Genomic DNA, 20314 nt, shown 5'->3' on the forward strand with positions numbered 1-20314 from the left:
GGGGTATCGGCGAGGACCATTCGCAACCGTCTCCATGAAGCTGGGCTACGGTCCCGCACATCGTTAGGCCGTCTTCCGCTCACGCCCCAACATCGTGCAGCCCGCCTCCAGTGGTGTCGCGACAGGCGTGAATGGAGGGACGAATGGAGACGTGTCGTCTTCAGCGATGAGAGTCGCTTCTGCCTTGGTGCCAATGATGGTTGTATGCGTGTTTGGCGCCATGCAGGTGAGCGCCACAATCAGGACTGCATACAACCAAGGCACACAGGGCCAACACCCGGCATCATGGTGTGGGGAGCGATCTCCTACACTGGCCTTACACCACTGGTGATCGTCGAGGGGACACTGAATAGTGCACGGTACATCCAAACCGTCATCGAACCCATCGTTCTACCATTCCTAGACCGGCAAGGGAACTTGCTGTTCCAACAGGACAATGCACGTCCGCATGTATCCCGTGCCACCCAACGTGCTCTAGAAGGTGTAAGTCAACTACCCTGGCCAGCAAGATCTCCGGATCTGTCCCCCATTGAGCATGTTTGGGACTGGATGAAGCGTCGTCTCACGCGGTCTGCACGTCCAGCACGAACGCTGGTCCAACTGAGGCGCCAGGTGGAAATGGCATGGCAAGCCGTTCCACAGGACTACATCCAGCATCTCTACGATCGTCTCCATGGGAGAACAGCAGCCTGCATTGCTGCGAAAGGTGGATATACACTGTACTAGTGCCGACATTGTGCATGCTCTGTTGCCTGTGTCTATGTGCCTGTGGTTCTGTCAGTGTGATCATGTGATGTATCTGACCCCAGGAATGTGTCAATAAAGTTTCCCCTTCCTGGGACAATGAATTCACGGTGTTCTTATTTCAATTTCCAGGAGTGTATTCTGCGCTTTTCCGATACACCTTTGCTCTTCACTTCTTGTTGTAACCCTGAAAATACGTTCTCCAATTTCCTCACCTCATTTTCCATCTACCACATGTCAGTTGTCCATCTGTCCGACTGTTAAAAGCCATTTTCTCACGCACGGGTAGAGGTATCAACTTGAAATTTATGTCACATACTGAGGTCCCTCAGTGGTGTAAGAAAAGGAAGTTTCTAAGCCAGTGTAGTCAAAAGATACAGCCGTTTATATCACTTTCTTGGTATTCGCAAACTGACTCATCAAAACCTATAGGATCCTTTGCATTGGCCTAGAAAACAAAATTTGGCAAGAAGCAAAGTTTCAAACTTAAAGTTTGAAACTTTGCTTCTTGGCAAATTTTGTTTTCTAGGCCAAGGCAAAGGATCCTATAGGGAAGGGAGTGAGACAGGGTTGTAGCCTATCCCCAATGTTGTTAAATCTGTATATTGAGAAAGCAGTAAAGGAAATAAAAGAAAAATTAGGAGTAGGAATTAAAATCCATGGAGAAGAAATAAAAATTTTGAGATTCGCCGATGAGATTGTAATTCAGTCAGAGACAGCAAAGGACCTGGAAGAGCAGTTGAACGGAATGGACAGTATCTTGAAAGGAGGATATAAGACGAACGTCAACAAAAGCCAGACAAAGATAATGGAATGTAATCGATTTAAATCAGCCGTTGCTGAGGAAATTAGATTAGGAAATGAGACACTTAAAGTGGTAGATGAGTTTTGCTATTTGCGGAGCGAAATAACTGATGATGGTCGAAGTAAGGAGGATATAAAATGTAGACTGGCTATGTCAAGGAAAGCGTTTCCGAAGAAGAGTATAGATTTAAGTATCAGGAAGTATTTTATGAAAGTATTTCTATGGAATGTAGCCTGTGTGGAAGTGAAACATGGACGTTAAATAGTTTAGACAAGAAGAGAATAGCAGCTTTAGAAATGTGGTGCTACAGAAGAATGCTGAAGGTTAGGTAGGGAGGTCATGAAAGTACTGAACAGAATTGGGGAGAAGAGGAATTTGTGGCACAACTTGACTTGAAGAAGGGATCAGTTGGTAGGGCATGTTCTGATGCATCAAGGGATCTCCAATTAAGTAGGAGGAGGAGATTAGTATTTAACGTTCTGTAGACAATGAGGTCGTTAGAGACAGAGCACAGGCTCAGAGTAGGGACGGATGGGGAAGGAAATCATCCGAGCCTAAAACTGAATACAGTATCGTAGTTTTAAAGTGGCCAATAGTCTGTTATTTCAAAATGGCCAATAGTCTGTTATTTGTGAATAACTTCAAGATAGTTTATATAATCCTAGTAGTAAATTGTTTCATCATCATGTTCAGCTTCATTATTATTATGTCATTGTTACTGTGACCTTGAAGAAGTCCTACACAATACATATTTGCTTTATCTGAAGAGTTTAATTAGTTTAGTTTCTTTGCACCTTCAGCTTCCTTAGCACTGGCTTTATTTTCTAATCTTATTAATGGAGTATTGTCCATCTGTCTGAAGTTCGTGACTTTCTTTTCAGCACTTCAATCAAGATTAGAATTCCATAATATGTCTTCTTTCTCTTTGCACACAACAAGATTTTTTTAAGCCATCTAGTATACGAGAATTGTTGTTCCATGTATTTTAAAATTTAACTATTTTTAATGACTTTGTTGCTCGTGGATTTCATATTGTGAACTTCCCACTCTTTCTCAGATATCAGATAAGTTCAATGTTGGTCCAACACATGATAATACTGAGAAGGTACTTTGGTGGACTCCAGTTCTCTCAGCTGTTTCTCAACTACATCGAACACCCTGTCAGTACACGTTGTAACGTCTCTTAGCAAAAGACATATTATGTAATAAAGAGAAAACATTGTGTGTCATGTTTTGTTCTTGTATAAAATTATGTACTGTTTTTTTTTTAATTTACTTTAGATAATATCTGTGTCGGCGAGTACTGAAACCGCCACAGACGATAAATATCAAACAAAGATGAGAATATGTGACTAGTATAAATAATACAGAACGACCATTAATTTCTCTGTCGTCTTCTTGGAGTTATTTGAGTAGGATAGCCTGTGACGTTATATTGTACGCTAGCGTAGCATTCTTTTGTCAAGTTTGTAAGAGGGACGCCATTAAGTAAAGTTTTGGAAAGGTGTGTAATTAATTGAATTGTTTAAATGTTTTGAATAGAGTTACTTAGTGAAACCTTGCATTATGATTTGTAATAAGCTTGCCTGGTATTTTATCCCATCCCTTTGAGACATTTTCAGTTATTTAAATATTATCCGTGGTGCAGAGCTGCGCTACGAACGAACGAGCCGTTGCCGCGGCGCATTCAAATTGCATTACATAAAATCTATCATACCGCAAGGAAGCGGGCAGGTAATAGCGAAGTAAAATTATTTCTTTCAGCTTCGGAATTGCAGAGCAGTGCAGCAGATTTTATGATGTGTTTTACAGGTTGATGCGGGCTGCTGATAATATATTACTAACAGTGCAAAAAGATAATTTACTTTCATAACATAAAAGAAATCTTGCTGTGCGTAGTTCTGGTCTGGCAACCTTATAGTAAAAACATCTTTTTTCTCCGATAATAGTCTCATGTTCTCGTGTTAGTCGTGGTACTTATTGTTGTTTTACTGTTAACAAAAATCCACTGCAAAATTATGATGCTGAACAATCATTGCGTACTGTAACATCAGTATTGAGAACGAAGTAATTTTCATTAACCTTTTCAATAACTATAAAGTAAGGAAGATATGTTGAACTTTATGGCGAGTTACAGTAACGAAAAAATGTTCCTTTAATAGAAAGCCAGATCCAGAACAATAAGAACATAATATATTTTGTTTTGTTGAAAATTAATGATCCAAAGAAGGGCATAGCACAGCATCACTAAAAGGTATTTCGGGTCTCTTTTCGTAGTAACATATTTTATCTCATACATTAGTTGTTACGCGAGTAATAGTAAAACGAAACAAATAGAAAAGAGACGACGCGAAACCGTCGCCCAAAAACGCGGGGCCCGAATTTACAGTGGCCACGAAAATAACTGTTTTATGTGTTTTCTTTCATTGTCTATTGTTATATACGTGTATGTATTTAGTGATTAATGTATGTATGTGTATCATGATTAATGCCATGTATTAATGAATGTACAAACATCCTTTCATGAAAAAACGCACCACTGCAAGCGAGTCAGAGGAAACGATCCTGATAGTACTGAGAAACTGTAACGACTACATAATCCGGGGGCAGCCGAACCCCGAAATCAGATAAACTAAAGTTAAGACTACAGTGTAGTTGTCCTGTTTGCAGAAGCTTAACTCCAGTGAAGTGATCTCATATCGCTAGTGGTGTGCGTAGTTTGACATTAGTGTTTATGACAGGCAAAGTTGAGTGTAGATAGTAATTTTTAGTGTGCAGTGTATTGTAGGTAAATTAACATATTTTGTGCGCAAGTGGCAAACCTGTCAGATCTTGTGTTCGAGTAGGTAATTTATGAATATGGTTAAATTGCGTAGTCAACGTCCGAGCAATATGGATACTGAGGAACAGCCATTAGTTAGTGCAGGAAATGTAGAAACAGGTGCATTAAGCAGTACAAGTACTCTCTTTGAGGATATACCATGCGAAAATGTGGGGGCAGGGGCACAGGAAGTGATGCCACCGCCCACCAGTGCTCAAGGAGATGTAGATAAAGAAATAGCACCACCCCCAGAAAAGCAGGAACCAGAGAATGGTAATCTACCTGGTGGGTATTCACTCAGGCGATATTAGAGCGCGTGCTGGATTACCAGTCAAAATTTGCGCAACAACAAGCTGAAAAGGACGAAAAAATTGTTTCTCGCACAGCAAGCTGAGCGGGATCGCCAGTTAGAGGAAAAGTTTCTTACCCAGCAGGCTGAGCGGGATCGCCAGCAAGCTGAGCGGGACCAGCAACTTGTGCAATCGTTAGAAATTATGAAAAAAGAGATTGCCTGTATGAAACAGAATTATGAGTCGATACCTAAGGCTGTGCAGGAGTTGACTGTACAGGTCAACAACCTGCAAGTAGCAAACACTAACATTGTAGACGAGATAGGTGTCTTGGCCAACCGATTAGAAAAGCTAGAAATAGATTCCACACATCTTGTAGAGCAGAAGTGGAACGAACAAGCGACTAAACTTGAAACCGAATTCAACTCTTGGCTAGAAGCAAAGGAGAGCGAGATCGACAAAAATATTAATTCTAAGGTACAAGCAGCCATGGCAGATAGAGATTCCGAATCGTTCAGTACCGCAGTAAATAGTCAAGTACAGAACGACGTGCAAACCATCAAACTCAGTGAGGATATTCCGCAGTGGCAAGTGAATATTAGCAAACGGATATCCGACTTGGAAAAGGGTTTAGCACAGAGCAGCAAACAACTTGAACATGAAACTATGTCGCCAACAGCCAATGTTTTTGGCAACGCACAAACTTATACGAGACGCAACAATGGTGAATCTTTAGGCGATAATGCGAAGACCTGTAGCTTCGGTTCGGAGCACACAGCCCATATCCCAGGAGCAAACCAGTATAGTCCAAAAATATTGGTTGAAGAAAGTTTGATCAAAAATAGGCAGTTCCAAACGTTTACTACTGAACGGAAGTCAGTACACCCAGTAGTATTCATAAAAAGCTTTAAAAATATCTTGCCTAGTGTGTGGAACGAAGCACAGAAAATTCAATACGTAATGTCATACATTCAGGGTGATGCAGCGTTGTGGGCTACGGAAGTAGCAGACAGCTGCACGACGTATGAACAGTTCGAAAGGGCGTTTTTGTCGAAGTACTGGTCGCCTTGTATACAAGAGCGGCTAAGAAAAGAAGTATACAATCCAGAACCGTACTCACCCCGTCTCGGGAATCTGAGACGGTATTTCGAGAAGTATATAAACAAGACGCGCTACTGGGGTGAGCCTATCTCACCAAGAGACATAATAAGACTCCTAAAATCACATTTACCCATTCATATGAAAGAGAAACTAATACACGTACCAGAGAACGACATGGAACATTTCCTGTCTGTTCTAGATTCAATAGACTTAATCCAGGAAGACGCAAAAGCAGCGTGTGATCACTCGCGGAATAATGGATCAGGGTGTAAACATGACAGAAATAATAATGCACAAAACCACAACCATGGAAATGGTGGGGGCGGTAACAAGCGGCAAGAGCACTCACAAAATGGTAATAATAGTAGAAGTCGGAACGGGTATGGGCAACCGTCCCATAATAAAAAGCGTCGATTTGACGACCGGTACGATTCCGGACTGCCAGGGACCAACTGCTGGAAAAATGAGCGAGGTCAGTGGCATAGCAAATACAGCGACAGAAATCGAAATTGGACTCAGAATCAGCGACCAAGCCCAGAACGGCAAGGTAATGACCGGTACGATAACAACAGACCACCACTGCAAAACGCGCCTATTGCGCAGTCGTGGCGGCCTACAAATCAAAACGTACACATAGTAGAGGTCGCGGACAATAGCCGTCCAAGTACCCCGCAAGCAGGCCATCCAACAAACTAGAATCGGCCACGATATGCTCTCCATCGCTGGCCGAGGGGTGGAGTGAGAGCAACACGAATGACAATAATATACCTGGAATACATATGCTGCAATACAACGACGGTATCAGTATGGATAAAGATCTACTGACCGAACCGCATGAATGTAAGAAAGATAGCAACGAAAATGTGCAAGCCATAATAGAAGCGAAAATCAATGATGTTGCCGTGAATATAATCATCGACACAGGTGCCTCAGTGAGTGTAATGAGTACAGAATTGTTTAAAGCGCTGGGGAAGGGACGTAGCATACCGAATTTCCCGGTTAATAATTGCAAAGTGTCTGGAGCTATAAGTGCACAGAGCCAATTAGTTAAGTACCAGGTGCAGGTGGAGATTTGTAAGGAGGGCGAAGCCATAGTGAGCTCGTTCCTCATTGTTAAAGGGTTAAAGGTGGCCTGCATTCTGGGAGTAGATTTTCTCCGTGAGAGGGATGCAGTGATCGACCTCTCCTCGGGAAAACTAACCATAGTTAATAAAGGTAGGAGGGTTGAGTTGTCTATGATGAAACCGAAGGAGGTACTTGTGCCATGTTGCAACCGAATAGATATCAAATGTAGGAACCCCTGGGTACTACACCTCGATGATTATTCAAATGTGGCAGATCTCTATTATCCTAGTATTGAAGATAGAAATTCTGAAACAAATGTTGATGCATTTCAAACCAAAGTACAGAAAGCTGAAAGTTTAAGCAACATACAAAAGCAACAGTTGACGCAGCTGCTATCTGAATATATCATGGTATTTACCGACCGACCAGGAATAATCAAGGGGTACCACTATCACATAGATGTCATGCCCCACAAAACATACTGTCGCGCATCTTACTCCATCCCTTGGTCGAGGAGGGAAGTAGTGGCTAAAGAGATTTGAAAGATGTTAGAGTGGGATAGTACAATTATTTATTCAGTGACCTATCAGATGTAAATAGTAGTAGTTATGAGAAGATTTCAGTTGTGTTTTAGAGTATAAATACGTTAGCTTTAAGAAAGAATTTGTGTGTATTTAAAATTTTGAGGCAGTAAAACATAAATAACTAAGCATAGCATGAAAGTAGAATCAGTAAACTGAGCAATAGCATGCAAATTGAAGACTTTGTTTACAGACAATTAGTGTCATTAAAATACTATATGCTCATCAAGCAATGAATAATCCTTTTGTTGATAAAATAATGACTAATTTCTTGAATCATTTTTCATTTGTAGTAAGTAAGTACAATTAATGATGAGATCTCATATAGTAATCTAACAGGTGTAATTGTGTTAGAATTATGGAACCCTGAGAGAGAGTCTCTACTGGACAAAAATTGACTTTGTAGTACGAAACAATTATGTGATGTAACGTTTACTGCCAATAGTGATCTGGTACACGAATCAAGTCAATCAATGTGGAAACTACACTGTAGTCCTGTAGGACAGATCAGTTAAAAAAATACTAATACTAAATGAAGTATTTATTGAGCAATATGCCCAAGTCCAGCTGTCATGCACATGGTAAAATCTGTTTGCTAGATGGGTGATAACCTGGCAAGCTACACCGAAAAAGGAAAAGAAAGCTATGTACCAAAAATCACACACCTGTAAATGGTTACAGAAAAGCCATATATGCCTAGTAATAGTACTAAAAGTGTGTAATGACATGGTAAACACAATGGACTCAATGTAGATGAGAGTGATTATGCTAAGAACAGTTGATATACATTAAAAATAAACTGTGTGCATAAACAATCCAGGAAAGGACGGAATATTGTGTGCAGCAGGGACAGAAAATGACTGTTGTATCTGCACCAATATATACGTCGGTATAAGTCAAGTGTTGAGTGACTACCTGTCATAGTGCAGTGCTCAACGAACAGTAAATTTACTGTGTGTAAAAACGGTAGTTAGTGATCCGTTCGGAGTCGATTCAAACAAACATCGCTCGACGGAAACATTTAGTGTGTATGAACCGAAACATTTTCACGTGTTGAGAGACGCTCTGGCAGCGTATCGACCGTGAGAACAAATGAAAGTGTGTGGTACAACGTGCATGTGACGAACCATGAATACCAGTGTCACAATGCGATTCACTTGTGAAGCCACAAGAAACCCGTTATCACGCCGAAACATCCTGTGCATACCAGCGAAACGACGGCTTACTGAACAATAAACGCTTTTAACCAAGTTGCATTTTCTTCCACAGCTAATAATCTGTATCCTTAAAGACAGTACACCGGTGTGAAATATTTGTTTCATGCGTTATGCCGGGGAGCCATGTGGAGAAGCAGAGACGAGTGCCGTGCCGACAGCCAGCCGGTCGCGGGAAACAACTGCAACACGTCGACATTGGTGAATGGTTCGGCGCAGTTCACGACTGCGCGGGCGCCACCCCAGCACGCCGTCGCTGTTACGGCGAGCAGGTCGTCGACCCCAGCGGTCGTTGGCACGCCGCGTTGCAGGCGACGCTACGCAACAATTGCTTCGCACCGCCCGCTCCGTACTACATTGTCGACATTCAACCGAAAATTACCAACTACGCTGTTAATGTACTAACATGAAAATGATTGATAGAACACGAAATTTCGTGAAAAACAGTTTTTCTTTAGTTTACTGTGTATAAACTCAAAACATTCACTTGTTCGATGATATATGTTATATGTTTTCGTCATATTAGTGAAGCAAACTGACACGAATGCCATACCATGGTAGGACATTGGTCGTGAGTAAGTGAAAAGACAATCCCTTACACTACTGTAAAACTATTTAATTATTGACTTTTAGTGTGACACAGAACACAAATATTACCACGAATGTGAAAGAGAGTAAAAGATACATTTTCAACAAGGGGACTAAAAGTTTAACATTTTATCATAAATAACCTTTGTTATCTGTGAACATTTGATAAATGCCAACCGTTTTTGATGAACAATCAGACTGCGTATTACGACAAACCAGGCGAGATGACCATGGCTCTGGCGCAGTTTTCCCAGGTTTTCTGACCGCACATAGCCCGAATGGGGGAGCCAGAAAACTGTAATGACCCTGGGACTAGGTTTACGGTCACCTCACAAAGTGTGAGAAAACCATAAAGAGTATGATTAAAACTATAGTCCAAAATAGCAAACAAGTGAATAGTGAATATTCCAAATAAGGTGACAAACAATGACAAAACGGACGTTAGTGGCAGCATATTGCCGAACATTCTTAACGTTAGTCAATTGCTGCCAGGGGGCATTGTAACGTCTCTTAGCAAAAGACATATTATGTAATAAAGAGAAAACATTGTGTGTCATGTTTTGTTCTTGTATAAAGTTATGTACTGTTTTTTTACTTACTTTAGATAATATCTGTGTCGGCGAGTACTGAAACCGCCACAGACTATATATATCAAACATAGATGAGAATATGTGACTAGTATAAATAATACAGAACGAACATTAATTTCTCTGTCGTCTTCTTGGAGTTACGTGAGTAGGATAGCCTGTGACGTTATATTGTACGCTAGCGTAGCATTCTTTTGTCAAGTTTGTAAGAGGGACGCCATTAAGTAAAGTCTTGGAAAAGTGTGTAGTTAATTGAATTGTTTAAATGTTTTGAATAGAGTTACTTAGTGAAACCTTGCATTATGATTTATAATAAGCTTGCCTGGTATTTTATCCCATCCCTTTGAGACATTTTTAGTTATTTAAATATTATCCGTGGTGCAGAGCTGCGCTACGAACGAACGAGCCGTTGCCGCGGCGCATTCAAATTGCATTACATAAAATCTATCATACCGCAAGGAAGCGGGCAGGTAATAGCGAAGTAAAATTATTTCTTTCAGCTTCGGAATTGCAGAGCAGTGCAGCAGGTTTTATGATGTGTTTTACAGGTTGATGCGGGCTGCTGATAATATATTACTAACAGTGCAAAAAGATAATTTACTTTCATAACATAAAAGAAATCTTGCTGTGTATAGTTCTGGTCTGGCAACCTTATAGTAAAAACATCTTTTTTCGCCGATTATAGTCTCATGTTCTCATGTTAGTCGAGGTACTTATTGTTGTTTTACTGTTAACAAAAATCCACTGCAAAATTATGATGTTGAACAATCATTGCGTACTGTAACATCAGTATTGAGAACGAAGTAATTTTCATTAACCTTTTCAATAACTATAAAGTAAGGAAGATATGTTGAACTTTATGGCGAGTTACAGTAACGAAAAAATGTTCCTTTAATAGAAAACCAGATCCAGAACAATAAGAACATAGTATATTTTGTTTTGTTGAAAATTAATGATCCAAAGAAGGCCATAGCACAGCATCACTAAAAGGTATTTCGGGTCTCTTTTCGTAGTAACATATTTTATCTCATACATTAGTTGTTATGCGAGTAATAGTAAAACAAAACAAATAGAAAAGAGACAAAGCGGAAACGTGTAACTGTGCCCCTTGAATGGAAATTAATGCAGGATTTTTTTGAAAACTTTTGATGATTCACAAAATCGAAAGAGCATAACTATCAACGCTGAATTTTTATTTCGTGAATTTCATGAGGCTAAGAAAATGTCAGCCTCTATTATTTGCTTCTTGATGTTTCTTCCCAAATTAAAAAAAAACTCTTACAGCAGAAGGAATGTGGTTGGCTACAAGTGCCATACCCACATGTAATTGATAGTGTTTTGTTTTTCTACATTTACTTCGATTACTATACAATTATGTAATGAGATCTGTCATGAGTAAAATATTTGCCAATAGACAGTTTTGAAAGGGCTGGTTCTGGTGGCAATGAAAACATACCCTGATGGTATCTGGTTCTTTTAGTTAAAGAATTTGATGGGACTTATTAGCCCTCAAGTTGCGAAGTATATGATTTCTTCTTATGCCATTTTTTTTGATGTAGGTCTTTGACACCTTTTCCAACAAGACATCTGCACAAATGGAGAACATGTCGGACCTACGGTTGCGAAAATGTATACTAAAACATTTGGAAAATATATCCTTGATTTAGAAAAGGGAAAACTTTAGGCGACCTGTCTTGACAGAGCCTTCACAGAAGCGATTCCACACTTGGTTTATACTTAATTCTGGACTCAAATAGGACTGTGAACATTTACTTGTTTAGTAATGACTCTCTCTGTAGTGGTATTTCAAAATATATATTGTAATAGGTTCTGTCGTCTCTCTCACCTTATAATAGCTCCCGTCATCTCTCTCACCTTCCCCCTGTTCTTTCAACATTTCACTAAGAATACGTTTATTAGCTGAATTTTTTATTCTGGCGCCAGGTAAGAACCTTTCTAAATGTGGCACCACAAAATTGAATCTCCTCTCCATCCCCCTTTGTTATGAAACAATTTAAAGTAATATATCTTTTGTTTTTCGTCATATCATAAGGAACAGTTCGTCTTTTAGGTTCAGTACCTTAATATAATTCAAAACAAATATATCTTAGTTTACTGTGTCATTAATGTAGATCCTGAGCTAAAATATTAACATGACATTTTGTGAAAATTTGTTGCTTCATAACAACTACATTTGGTGCTCGTTTGTATAGATTTGAGATCATGTGTACAGGATTAAAAAGGTTCACCTGCACATTGTTGAGTGTCATCATTCCTTCTTTTCTTACATCTGCGAGGTTATTCTGAAATTAGAGATGAATATCTCCTTTGCTAGCACGTTCTGAATTCATATAAAATTTAAACAAAATTCACATAAAATTCAGATAAAACATAAACAGATATAATGTATCAATCTATGGGTTTTAGGCTGTACTGAATGCACAGAGCCCAAGTAGCATAATTGCTGGCGTTTATAAACTTTTAACAGAGAAGTAACTTATCTTTGCATTATTAACATTTGAAGCTTATACTTATGTTTTGTGTTAAATCTTTGAAGAACAAACAATTCTGAACTTGCACCTTGGTTGCAAACGAAAGTCAGCCCATGCAAATGTTTTGCCTTTGTTCAGTGGTCACAAACCTTATTGCCAATAGAAATCTACAGGCACATCTGTTCGAAGAGCGGATTTTTTGATGTGTCATATAAGAGAGAAGAATGAAAAAAATTATTTACTTAAGAAATTACTTAATTATTGTAATATGTGTGTCTCACTATCTGGCATTTATCCATGCACAATACTGTTACAATTAATAATAAAAGAAAATTTAGAGAAGGAATCGAAGTTCATCATTATAAACATTGAAAAGGACGGTATATTTTACTTTGAAATGAATGCAAAACAAATTTTTTTTGTTTAAATGTTAAGTTTTGGAAAATTTCTTTTCCAACGGATGTTCAGCTTAGCAAAAAATTGCAACACTTCACATATTTTCAATGTAGTTTATATTAAGTTTTGTGAAAATTTAACTAGCACAGTTGATTCCTCTCACTTTAAAATTTATGAATTCATTGTTGTTGTTGTTGTGGTCTTCAGTCCTGAGACTGGTTTGATGCAGCTCTCCATGCTACTCTATTCTGTGCAAGCTTCTTCATCTCCCAGTACCTACTGCATCCTACATCCTTCTGAATCTGCTTAGTGTATTCATCTCTTGGTCTCCCTCTACGATTTTTACCCTCCACGCTGCCCTCCAATGCTAAATTTGTGATCCCTTGATGCCTCAGAACATGTCCTACCAACCGATCCCTTCTTCTAGTCAAGTTGTGCCACAAGCTCCTCTTCTCCCCAATTCTGTTCAATACCTCCTCATTAGTTATGTGATCTACCCATCTAATCTTCAGCATTCTTCTGTAGCACCACATTTCGAAAGCTTCTATTTTCTTCTTGTCTAAGCTATTTATCGTCCACGTTTCACTTCCATACATGGCTACACTCCATACAAATACTTTCAGAAACGACTTCCTGACATTTAAATCTGTACTCGATGTTAACAAAATTTTCTTCTTCAGAAACGCTTTCCTCGCCATTGCCAATCAACAGTTTATGTCCTCTCTACTTCTACCATCATCAGTTATTTTGCTCCCCAAATAGCAAAACTCCTTTACTATTTTAAGTGTATCATTTCCTAATATAATTCCCTCAGCATCACCCTACTTAATTCGACTACATTCCATTATCCTCGTTTTGCTTTTGTTGATGTTCATCTTATACCCTCCTTTCAACACACTGTCCATTACGTTCAACTGCTCTTCCAAGTCCTTTGCTGTCTCTGACAGAATTACGATTTCATCGGTGAACCTCAAAGTTTTTATTTCTTCTCCATGGATTTTAATACCTACTCTGAATTTTTCTTTTGTTTCCTTTACTGTTTGCTCAATATACAGATTGAATAACATCGGGGATAGGCTACAACCATGTCTCACTCCCTTCCCTACCACTGCTTCCCTTTCATACCCCTCGACTCATATGACTGCCATCTGCTTTCTGTACAAATTGTAAATAGCCTTTCGCTCCCTGTATTTTACCTCTGCCACCTTCAGAATTTGAAAGAGAGTATTCGAATCACATTGTAAAAGCTTTCTCTAAGTCTACAAATGCTAGAAACGTAGGTTTGCACTTCCTTAATCTTTCTACTAAGATAAGTCGTAGGGTCAGTATTGCCTCTCGTGTTCCAACATTTCTACAGAATCCAAACTAATCTTCCCCGAGGTCGGCTTCTACCAGTCTTTCCATTCGTCTGCAAAGAATTCGCGTTAGTACTTTGCAACTGTGACTTATTAAACTGATAGTTCGGTAATTTTCACATCTGTCAACACCTGCTTTCTTTGGGATTGGGATTATTATATTCTTCTTGCAGTGTGAGGGTATTTCGCCTGTCTCATACATCTTGCTCATCAGATGGTAGAGTTTTGTCAGGACTGATTCTCCCAAGGCTGTCAGTAGTTCTAATGGAATGTTGTCTACTCTGGGGGCCTTGTTTCGACTTAGGTCTTTCAGTGCTCTGTCAAACTCTTCACGCAAATCATATCTCCCATTTCATCTTCATCTACATCTTCTTCCATTTCCATATTATTGTCCTCAAATACATTACCCTTGTATAGACCCTCTATATACTCCTTCCACCTTTCCGTTTCTCCTTCTTTGCTTAGAACTGGGTTTCCGTCAAAGCTCTTGATATTCCTGCAAGTGGTTCTCCTTTCTCCAGAGGTCTCTTTAATTTTCCTGTAGGCAGTATCTATCTTACCCCTAGTGAGATATGTCTCTACATCCTTACATTTGTCCTCTAGCCATCCCTGCTTAGCCATTTTGCATTTCCTGTCGATATCATTTTGGAGACGTTTGTATTCCTTTTTGCCTGCTTCATTTACAGCATTTTTATATTTTCTCCTTTCATCAATCAAATTCAATATATCTTCTGTTACTCAATGGTTTCTACCAGCCCTCGTCTTTTTGCCTATTTGATCCTCTGCTGCCTTCACTATTTCATCCCTCAAAGCTACCCATTCTTCTTCTACTGTATTTCTTTCCCCCACTCCTGTCAATTGTTCCCTTATGCTCTCCCTGAAACTCTGTACAACCCCTGGTTCTTTCAGTTTATCCAGGTCCAATCTCCTTAATTTCCCACCTTTTTGCAGTTTCTTCAGTTTTAATCTACAGTTCATAACCAATAGATTGTGGCCAGAGTCCACATCTGCCCCTGGAAATGTCTTACAATTTAAAACCTGGTTCCTAATCTATCTGATACCTTTTAGTATCTCCAGGGTTCTTCCATGTATACAACCTTCTTTCATGATTCTTAAACCAAGTGTTAGCTATGATTAAGTTATGCTCTGGGCAAAATTCTACCAGGCGGCTTCCTCTTTCATTTCTTAGCCCCAATCCATATTCACCTACTATGTTTCCTTCTCTCCCTTTTCCTACTCTTGAATTCCAGTCACCCATGACTATTAAATTTTCATCTCCCTTCACTACCTGAATAATTTCTTTTATCTCATCATACATTTCATCAATTTCTTCTTCATCTGCAGAGCTAGTTGGCATATAAACTTGTACTACTGTAGTAGGCGTGGGCTTCGTGTCTGTCTTGGCCACTATAATGCGTTCACTATGCTGTTTGTAGTAGCTTACCTGCACTCCTATTTTTTTATTCATTATTAAAGCGACTCCAGCATTACCCCTATTTGAGTTTGTATTTATAACCCTGTATTCACCTGACCAAAAGTCTTGTTCCTCCTGCCACCGAACTTCACTAATTACCACTATATCTAACTTCAACCTATCCATTTCCCTTTTTAAATTTTCTAACCTACCTGCCCGATTAAGGGATCTGACATTCCACGCTCCGATCCGTAGAACGCCAGTTTTCTTTCTCCTGATAACAACGTCCTCTTGATTAGTCCCCATCCGGAGATCCGAATGGGTACTATTTTACCTCCAGAATATTTTACCCAAGAGGACGTCATCATCATTTAAACATACAGTAAAGCTGCATGCCCTCGGGAAAAATTACGGCATTAGTTTCCCCTTGCTTTCAGCCATTCACAGTACCAGAACAGCAAGGCCATTTTGGTTAGTGTTACAAGGCCAGATCAGTCAATCATCCAGACTGTTGCCCCTGCAACTACTGAAAAGGCTGCTGCCCCTCTTCAGGAACCACACGTTTGTCTGGCCTCTCAACAGATACCCCTCAGTTGTGGTTGCAGCTATGGTATGGCTATCTGTATCGTTGAGGCATGCAAGCCTCCCCACCAACGGCAAGGTCCGTGGTTCATGGGGGGGGGGGGGGTATGAATTCGTATATGACTCAAAACAAAATTTTTGTAGATGTACAGGTTTACGAAAATGGTCTTCAGACTTGTAAGTTCTCATATTAAAAAGAGCTGTTTTAACAAGTTTTGACACTTTGATCACCACCCCTCTCCTACCATGCAGACATTGTGTGATAGTGATAGTGTCAATCAACTACATCAGTCTATGAACCAGTTTTTCTCAAGTGAATGAAATGTAAAGTTGACTGCCATGTTGATATATTGTGTGTTACACCTCAGTAATTGGTTGAAGTATTTTTCTCATATTCCATGAGTGCCAAATATAGACGAAGTTAATGTACTCTCTACTTCTTTGATATATTTTCATTAATTTTGTGCCTGACACTGGATGTTAATTTTTTACTTTTGTGCTAGTCTTTAAATGTAAGAGACGTTTTTGTATCACTTCCTTGGTAATTGCTATATGAACACGTGTTCAAACTGACAATCAAGTTTTCTTATTGCTTGTATAATTTGATTTTGTGTAATGTGTTTTCGGTCGTTTTATTGGTTGAGTCTTTGCTTTGATATATGGGTATGTTCTTGCTGTCTTCTCTCTTTGAACACCTGCATGTAAAGACTTGTCTTTCCAAATGATTGGGATCAACTGAAATGCTCAGAACGTGATTTCTTTCATTTCAGTGGATAATTTTTATGAGAGTTTTATGTTATTGGCTTTACCATTTAGTTGTATTCTTACAGTTTTGTTTTGCCTGTATTAGGTATGTGTAGTGTAAGATTTTGTAACATGTGTAGTTGCTGTTGGAATGAGTCAAATAGACTTCTGTTTCTACATTGTATGGCTGTAACACCTGATATAATGAATGATACTTTCTTTACTCTTTACTTGCTTTACTCTTAGGAACTGTGAAATGTGCTTTTAAATTATGTATGTTCAGAATTACGTTTTTCCAACTGACAATTTGAGGCCAAGTAATTTTATTCATATGTTTTGAACCTGCAACTTCTTCATTAGTTTTGTTATTAAACCTTTGGGTTTTACAAGCATCCAAAATAAGCCCAAGTAGGACAATCAGTATCTTTTGTTGTGTATATGTTTTCAGATGATATGATTCATCTTGTAGATCAATTTATATGTGTTTATGAACAAATGGTAGTCACTTAGTTGATAACTCATCACAAAGGAAAGATGAAATTGTTGTTTTGGAATTAGAGTCCTCTCTATACATAATTATATCCAGTGGTGCAAGGATTAACAAATCTCTTTGATCAAAACAGTGATATCTGTGGCAATTTTTCTTCAGGTGTCAGAGTGATTAAAGAGTTCTATTATTTTCGTACCCACTTCATAATTTTATATTTCTCTGACTTACTACTGTTTTATTCATCTGTCAGGTAGATTTTTGCCTGTCACTTGCCAATGACTTGAGGAGTATTTCCTGCTGGAGATTTGAGTTTATTTTATTTTCAATTTTGTTGTTGGAAGCGATGAACAGCGTAATTTCTTTCCATATACCAAGTCCTACTGCAGTTATCTGTATGAGGCAGGAAGGTGATGACATAGCTTCAAGTTAAAGATAGTCCTTTCTGCCTATCTCTCGGAGTCATGGGATATTTTTTTTTATGTCTGCCTGACAGAAACTAGTCTCATTGGCAGAAGCAAGCTATCCTGCTGTTCTAAACTTGAATTTTTTGATAGATCCTGTAGAATCTCACGCAGAAGTTTCTACAACTTAATTATCAGTTATGGCAATTCTGCCTAAGTTTAGGAACCATTACTGAATGGAATAATTGTTTTTGTTTTCCTGATTATCTTAAATACATATGGTAGTTCATATAGTGTGTGGATGAATATCGACTATTGTTTCTTTCCAGAGATATTCACAGTACCTGTGACAGTTGTTTTTTCATGCTGGAACTTCTTAAATATATTGCTTTAGTACTGGTTTAAGGCTACTAAAGACCTCCAACTTCTTGAATCCAGTTATCTCTTTAAGAATAGTTACTACTCTTTATATTATGAATGAAAATTTCCATTGCTTCCACAGTTTCCATTCTTTTATGTACATCCATTTTGTGCAAAATTTCAAGATTGACTTCGCTTTTTATAGAGTGTTCTGTATCTAGAACTTCCTCGAATTTTTTTCTGTTCAGAAATAACCTAGAGTCAATGACCCTCACCCTTTTCCATCTTCTATAGTTGGCCTAGTGGCCGATGTTTTTTAACAGTCATTATGGACTTCATAAAGATCTCCTTCATAAAGATCTACACCTATACATAGAGTCCAAGGGATGTTTGTGAGTTTTAGTTTTATACATTTTTGAACTCTAGCAGCTAGCGAGTACACATGTTCTGATGAAATGTGGAGCTAGATGTTAAGTAGAGTTGAGATTTTATAAATGACACCTCATCAAACATGCTGGTGTCAGTACCATGAGGAGTAGGGACTGATACACATTACTTGTTACTGCTTTTCAATGTGAAATTTAATCATATTAACTGGAACTTAAACATCATGAAGCCAAGTTGTTGCATTGGTTTTGGACTAAGTCTCGAGGTTGTGCTATGAAATCATTGAATAATTTTTCACTAGTTCTCCACTGTGATCCTAATTTGCAACTAGAGGAGTGAGGGGTTATTAATTTTGTTTGTTCAAAAGTCAGTGCTGAGTGGACTTCATGATTTTTCTTACTGCGGTGTCAGATGCCACATGGTCATCAACTATTCAAGCTTTGAGTGTAAACTTCTTAGCACTAATAATCATCGTACCAAATGAATAATCTGTAGCTTCCTGGAACATATTGTATATATTCCTTCTCTCTGGAGTTCCTAAGCAAGGACATGTCCATAGGTCCATTATAAAGTAGATTGCTATCCCGAACATATAAAGAGACTGTCACACTGAATTACCATACCAAACCAACGAAATCCACCTCTTCTTTGTGTGTATGTAAGGGATTAAAGTAGTATAAAATTGGCTTTGTTTTTCACGTGTCCAGTCTGGCATAAAACTTTGTAATAAATAAGCAGATGTCTGAATGAAGGTTAATTGTCATTTAAGATATCTCCCTTAGATATTATTTCTATGATATCAGCAATCTGTCAAAGAAATTGCATACTGGATGTAAGTAAATAGCTTCATCACTGCATGGTCATGAAAGATCTTAGGGTATCCATGGCATTTATTTGTTTTTTTCCTCTTTTGTCAGATCAATTAGAAAGTGTAGGTCTCAGATGTTTTACCTTTAATGACTCAGGATCCAATACGACCATTGCACATTCAGTATACTATTTATCCGCCCAAGAGGCAAGACATCGCAAGGGAAACTTTGCCAAGCGTTCAAAGTTGAAATAGATTCCCCTCCCCTATTATTGGGACAACAATGCACATAATTGATCAATATAATATGGTATAATTAGGCTCATTTTATTATCAGTAGTAACTGAGTACAAAGTCAAGAAGCCCCCTTTCCACTAGTGAGTCTCCTTTGGCCTGCAGCTGGAAGTACAGAGCCGTACCATACGTCAAATTAAGATTCCCACCCCACTTTGAACCAAGTCAAAACTGAAGGCAATGCGTGTCGTTTTTTCGACCTCACGAGTTTTACGATGGCTGAGAAGGGATGTTAGTGTCAAACTATTAATCACAAATGCAGAGAGGAGTCCTAATAAAGATGAGAGCAAAGAAGACTAGATTTGTGGAAGAAAAAACATGTATTATTCACCTGGGCAACGCACTTGCTCACATTGCCATACATGTGAAGCAGCTTTTAGTGGACAAACGCATTCCTGTGATCCAAAATCATCCGCTTGTCTCAGTCATGTCGCTTCTATCCATTCCAAAAATGAATGTGCATTGATTGGAACATATCTTCAGCACGTGGAAAAGGTAAAAGAAGAATAAGATGAAGAAGAAGGAAAACACTTGTGTATTTGAAAAACATGACAACTGCTGACTATACCATTCTTTGAACAATAGAAGATAAGTATATAGCTGTCTATAGACAGGGGAGGAGAATCTTTTGAAACCAACAGAAGTTAATTATAACTTAGTGTGTAAGAAGCGCCATTTCTCACAACAGTCTCGGTATTTAATTGTCACACATCGAAAGCCCGACTTTTCGCAGTAGACAAATCAGCTTCGAATTAACGTATTGGAGGCTATCTGACGTTTGTTGACTTATGTCTC

The 20314-nt window shown here is 38.8% G+C and overlaps 1 protein-coding gene across 1 annotated transcript in view; it reads left to right on the forward strand.

Moving 5' to 3' along the window:
• The first annotated feature begins 4441 nt into the window (after window positions 1-4441).
• The window catches only part of LOC124796099 (putative gustatory receptor 28b), a 62113-nt gene continuing 46240 nt past the window's right edge, over window positions 4442-20314 (forward strand). Inside the window, exon 1 of the mRNA XM_047260186.1 lies at window positions 4442-4643. Within this exon, the coding sequence (XP_047116142.1) occupies window positions 4442-4643 (202 nt within the window). The remainder of the gene's footprint in view (window positions 4644-20314) is intronic.

Source organism: Schistocerca piceifrons, chromosome 4 (assembly GCF_021461385.2).
Source record: "Schistocerca piceifrons isolate TAMUIC-IGC-003096 chromosome 4, iqSchPice1.1, whole genome shotgun sequence".
Lineage (NCBI taxonomy): Eukaryota > Metazoa > Arthropoda > Insecta > Orthoptera > Acrididae > Schistocerca > Schistocerca piceifrons.